The sequence below is a fragment of the Bidens hawaiensis genome, unplaced genomic scaffold (genome assembly GCF_021521415.1).
Source record: "Bidens hawaiensis isolate Kalapana, Puna unplaced genomic scaffold, B.hawaiensis_p1.1 tig00004007_1, whole genome shotgun sequence".
Classification (NCBI taxonomy): Eukaryota; Viridiplantae; Streptophyta; class Magnoliopsida; order Asterales; family Asteraceae; genus Bidens; species Bidens hawaiensis.
The window spans coordinates 1,418,975-1,425,050 of NW_027491235.1; the positions used below are offsets into that span (position 1 = coordinate 1,418,975).

Genomic DNA, 6,076 nt, shown 5'->3' on the forward strand with positions numbered 1-6,076 from the left:
AATCAAACTTGCGAATTTTCAAAGCGATATGAAAACAACACCGATAAACCAAATACTCCATCTGTCCATTTGAAAGTGTCCACATTTTCTTTTTAGTTTGTTCTATAACAAATGTCAACTTTCAAAATTTTTTAATTAATTTTCAAGTTTACCCTCACAAGTCAATCATTCAAACCTTTTTAAATTTTTTTTTTTTATTTATTTGAAAGGTATTATAGTCATTTGTAAAGTAAAAAGTACAATCATTACAATTTATTAAATTTTGTGTTTTCAAACTAAAACACTGGGACAAAGGGAGTACCTAAATAATTAAAAAGAAATATATTTAATTAATAACAATAACCAAAACTAGTGTCCAATCTAACACTCTTTATGAGGAAGGCAACCTAGAAAAGAATGATACCATGCTTGGTCAATTTTGCCAAGTATTCTCTCTGCAACATCCATCACCTACAAGAAACCCAAATTCCCTTAGCTTTTCATTACAAATTTGCTACAATGATACCTAAATTGTGTGATAAAATCCAAATCAAAATATATAAATTTAATAAAATCAAACTCAAAACATCGTTGTCATCCTCTCATCACCTCCAAATCTTTCATCTCTTATCATTATAATGTCACTCACTTTTCATACCTCCATCAATCCAAAGCTTAAACCACCCCATATCCACCTTAAAAAACCACCTTTGAAGAAGCTTCATTCAAGATTCTCCATAACTAATTCCCAGAAACCCGAATGCCAATTTTCACCAGCTAACCAGGTCCGTTTTATTTGATGATAACAAGAATTATTATTGTTTTCGTTATTAACAGTTTTTGATAAACCAACGCTGCATTTCACAGAGTGTTGCGGCTGTGGTGTTTGGAGACGCGTCACATCAATCAAGATTGTATCCTTTGACCAAACGAAGATCAGAAGGTGCAGTTCCAGTGGCAGGAAATTATAGGCTTATTGATGCAGTTATAAGCAATTGCATTAATAGTAATATAACCAAAGTATATGCGCTTACACAGTTTAATTCCACGTCTTTAAATTCGCATCTCTCAAGAGCATATTCCGGTGGATTATTGGCAAACCATGAATTTCTTGAAGTTATTGCAGCTTATCAGAGCCAGGAAGATGCTAACTGGTTTCAGGTTCTTCACTAATTACATTGACATTGTAACTAAATAAAGATAAACCATACTATTTTTCATAAATAACCAATGTATTAACTTATGATTACAAGAATATTACTACGCTAATAATCCAGATTTTTAACAAAAACAACTAAGCGGTTCGTACATAGAGAAACAAAATGTACAAAAAAATAGTAACTTTCAAATCATATGACTTTTGTTATGTTGACTCGTTTGACCCGTATGGGATAAAAGACAACCCAAATCAACTCGTTCTTAAGTAAATCATGGGTCGTTTTGTGTCAGCTATGGGCTCAAACCGAACCAAAAAACCAAAATTTTGTTTTTGAGATTTTGAAAACCGGTCGGTTAAGTTCGGGGTTTTCCGGTTTTAGTGTTTTACCATTCAGACTTTAAACTTTTTGGCTGCAAAAAATCAGCCCAAAATATTTAATTTGGGCCTAAATCTTTTTGTTAATCAATTATTAATTGATTATTACATATTTGTGCTAAACTCCTTGGATTTTATTGTTTACTAAATCCTTATAAATTATTTAAAATTCAATATAAAAGATGAAAATCTACAACCTTGGTTTAGTTTTTCCGGTTTTAACTACATACAAAACCAAAGCCAACCAAAAATTCAATTTACCAAAACCAAACCATCCATTATTGTTTGAATTCGGTGATTTCAGTTCAGTTATTTCGGTTTCATGAACACCCTTAATCAAAAGGGCATTGTCACATCTAGAACAAAACGCACGATTTTCAGTAGAAACATTAAATAACATTTCTCTAAATCTTTTACACTTGAAAACACAAAAACGTTTATAGAAAGTTTGGTATTTTGGTTATGTAGGGAACTGCAGATGCTTTGAGAAGATGTTTATGGGTACTAGAACAACATCCAGCCGTTGAATATTTAGTACTCCCAGGTTACCATCTATACAAGATGGATTACCAGAAGCTTCTAGATGCACACAGGGACAACAAGGCGGATGTAACGGTTTCAGTTTTGGATGAAACGAGAGATTACAACACGGATTTTGGAAGCTTCAATGTAGGTTATGGAAATCGAGTCATTGGTTTCGATAAGGAACCGGATTTAAACCCAGTTATATCAAAGTTTAATAACGAAACGTTTTCTGGCATGGGGATTTATGTAATAAATAGACATGTTATGATAAAGCTTTTAAAAGAATGTTTTCCTAAAGCAAATGATTTGAAGAATGAAGTGATACCAGGTGCAGTATCTTTGGGGCTGAAGGTTAGTCTTTATTACCATTTTTGCCATTTTAATTGAACACAGCAGAATAAATAGTTTGCTGTAAATTTGTAATAACAGGTACATGCTTATCGGTTTGATGGATATTGGGAGGATATGAGAAGTATTGAAGCATATTACAAAGCGAATATGGAAAGCACGATGAAAATAAACATGAAATATAAGTCAGTAACTATGAAAACCTTAAGAGAATGTATAGTCCAAAACCTAGAGGTGGCAATTTTAAGTTAATGTCCATGTTATCAGAACCTATATTATCATTAGGGTTTAATAGTATTGAGCATCCCTATATGACGTAAAGTGGGCCGTACACTCAATACTAATAAACCGTAGAGGTGGTTTATTAGTATTGAGCCCACGGGTCTGGTTTACATCCATTAAATGTTTGTGTACTGACTTTTCTCAATATGATTATCTTTTTTCAGATATGGATAATGTACTACTTTTCCATATTACCCTTGTCATTAAAAGTTGAAAGTTTTTCAAAATAATTGATATCTTTAGTGCATTGAGGGTAAAATTGGCGTTCTCTAACCAAAATCAGCATCAATTGCACATATGTTGAATGTTATTTTGGTTTGGATGAAATGTGTCAATCAGGCTGAAATTCGTCCAAAGTGTATTTGTATTGAACAAAACCTCTTAAAATCATGATACTCAAAAAGGTTGGATTATTTTTTGTAAATGTAACTTTTGTAAACATATCTAACATACTATCCACAAAAAAAAGACTTTTTGTTTTTTTTTTAAATTAAGAGTGTTTCCAGACACCCGACACCTGAACAGGAAACAAAATAAACAGTTTAGAACAATTACCGAACCAGCATGACCCGCAACTTTTGCCACCTCCAGAAAGAGCTAATACTAAATATTCATCTCTCTTGGTGACAGCTTCCACGATAGGAATTTTCCATTGTACACCCTGCCTCGTCATCTGCCTCCATCTCTAGTAACTGATGCTGTCATCACAGATAGCACCATTGGTGATGGTTGCATTTTAAATGTATTACATTTTTATCAAATTGATAGAAAATGTATCTATAAGTACATTATTTTCTTATTATTTACGCAAACGTTTTTTTTTTTTTTTTGAAAAGTAGAAATGTAGCATTAGAAGTTCAGTGATCGGTCCAAGAACTAAGGTTGGAGATGGAGCTGTTATACAAGATTCAGTAATCATGGGATCTGATATCTATCAGGTAAATGCACTCACCATTAAGGAAATGTATTAACTGTCTAAAATAACAATAGTTAGTCCTGTAAACGTAAAGAACGTTCACCGGAAGTTTGTACATCTAATAAACGAACAAAAACATGACTAAAAGATTTTGTTCATTTAATTAAACGAACAAACATGAACACATGTTTCATTCGTGAGTATTCATTTATGTTCATCAATTTACGTTCTTTTATTTGTGTCAGTCCATTTATGTTCATGTATATGTTAATAGAAAACTTAAATATATATAGGGTTAGGATATTCTGAGAACTCCTATGAGTCGTGAGAACTTAGAGAACCACCCAAAAACATGTTTTCTAATTTTTTAAGAATTTGTAAGAGCTTCTATACACTTTTAGGAGTATTTTCGTCAAAATAAAATATTCGCTGAGACAACTTTTTATAAGAAAATCGACAAAAAAATACCGTTGTCGCATGTTACATGCTTTTTTACATAGGCGGTCACATATGTGACATGCTTATCGGGGATTTTTGTCGACTTTTTTAAAATAAATTCTCTTGGCTTGTTGTTTTTGTAACGAAAGTACGTCTAATTGTTTTTTTAGCTTTTTAATGAACGAACATGTCGTTGGATTAATTGTTCATGTTCGGTTTAAGTTAAATGAAGGAACAAGTTGCCATGTTCGTGTTTGTTCAGTTTATCTAGAGGCTTAACAGTAATTGTTTGGTACAAAACAAGTTTTTATGAACAGAAAAAACAAAGATATTCTTTAATAAACTTAGAGTAAGTTTCAAACAGAGTGTGCCTGAGCAGAGCATTGGTGTGGGTGAAGGTTCGTTTATAAAGAAAGCTATAATCGACAAGAATGTAAAGATCGGCAAAAATGTCAAGGTAATGAAAATGCAGAGTTTGAATATGGTTTGTTGTAACGTGTAAGAAAATAAAATAATATTGTATTCTGTAGATCATAAACAGGGATAATGTAGTAGAAGGGGACAACGAAAGCGAGGGCTACATCATAAGATCGGGCATAATTGTTGGCTTACGCGGTGCAGTGTTCCCAGATGAAACCATCTTATAATGATGATTTCGTCTCCATTTTGCTATAGCAATTTGGTTAATTGTATAAAAGGAATGAAATGATCAAATTGATTTAATAAATTCATTACAGATTGATTTGATAACCAACTTAAGTTAGAACGTTGAGATTGGGATTTTTCTGACCTGACGGATCCATTACGGCATGTATGAACAACCGAAACCTAATCGTTAAACCAAATTACCAAACTAGTTGTGTGTAACGGAGGATAAGTTAAACCTCTTTAATCCATTTGCCAATAATTTTTTTATTCTACCACGAGTTTAATAATCTATACCATATATAATATATCAAACAAGGGAAATTAAGACACCTTGATTTTAAGGGATTCATAAATTAATTAACATATGATTTAACCTTTAATGCATCTAAGATAAAGGCAAACTTGTCAACAACTAAAAGAGGTTATTAAATAGTTACATAATTGATCCCTTCACTTTGCTTAACTTTTGTAAATTTTAAAAATTGTTATAACTATGATCCTTGATCTTTCACTCTTATATGATTTTTATTTTCATTTTTAACTCAACCCCCCTCATTATTTTTAAATATTAATAACTTTTTCATGTGCTTATAATTTTTTAAGAAAATTATATCATAAAAACAAGCATGTTTTTATCTTTAATTTGAGTATCATATTGTTATAGTTTTTTCATTTAAAAAAAACCATTTTACGTATGGGCGTTTGCTGTCTGGTTTTAATGGATTTTAAATTAACCGTGGGTTAAACCATTAGTAACCGGTTTTGTCGTCGAAAACTGAAACGAACCTTTGAAAATTGAAAACGACCGGCCAAAAGTTAATGAAAAAATCAATGGTGAAATCAAACCAATGACCGGTTTGAACGTTTTTCGGTTTCAAATCGACCAACGAACATCCATAAACTTGTTACATGATTACAAATGTAAGTGTTTCCCGCTGCATCACGCGGTCACTCATCTAGTAGAAAAAATTAAAAAGAAAAATTCTCAAAAGAGCCATCTTTTTACAGAGAGACCAAGAAAAAATGCCCTTAAATTTTCATTATTCCAAAAATGTCTTAAAAATTTGGATTGGGAGGTCACTTTGGAAACGTTCCGACGCTATTCAAAAAGATTTGAATCTCGTATACTCCGTCCAAATTTAAAGTGAATCCCTTTTCCCGTCCAATTTTTAAGCGAATTCCGTTTTATCCGTCCAAATTTTGAAAATTTGTTTTTGCCATCTTCTTTAACACTTTTTCTCTCTCCTTCAACCTCCTCCTCCTTCTTCTTCTTCTTCTTCTTCTTCTTCTTCTTCAAACCGGAGCAAACTATAGATAAAAACATGGTGAGTTATCATTGGGTGTTTGTTGCAAAATATGGTTAAGCAAAGCCGGTAAACCGATAAAGCTGGGTAATGCTCCTACTC

General features: G+C 32.2%; 1 protein-coding gene across 1 annotated transcript; it reads left to right on the forward strand.

Moving 5' to 3' along the window:
* The first annotated feature begins 617 nt into the window (after nt 1–617).
* On the forward strand, nt 618–4,669 carry LOC143624989 (inactive glucose-1-phosphate adenylyltransferase small subunit 2, chloroplastic-like). Its single transcript, XM_077095468.1, has 8 exons — nt 618–755; nt 817–1,140; nt 1,982–2,389; nt 2,468–2,571; nt 3,299–3,410; nt 3,508–3,606; nt 4,387–4,479; nt 4,553–4,669. Exons 1-8 carry the CDS (start codon nt 618–620, stop codon nt 4,667–4,669), a joined length of 1,395 nt encoding a protein of 464 aa, XP_076951583.1.
* The last annotated feature ends 1,407 nt before the right edge of the window (nt 4,670–6,076 follow it).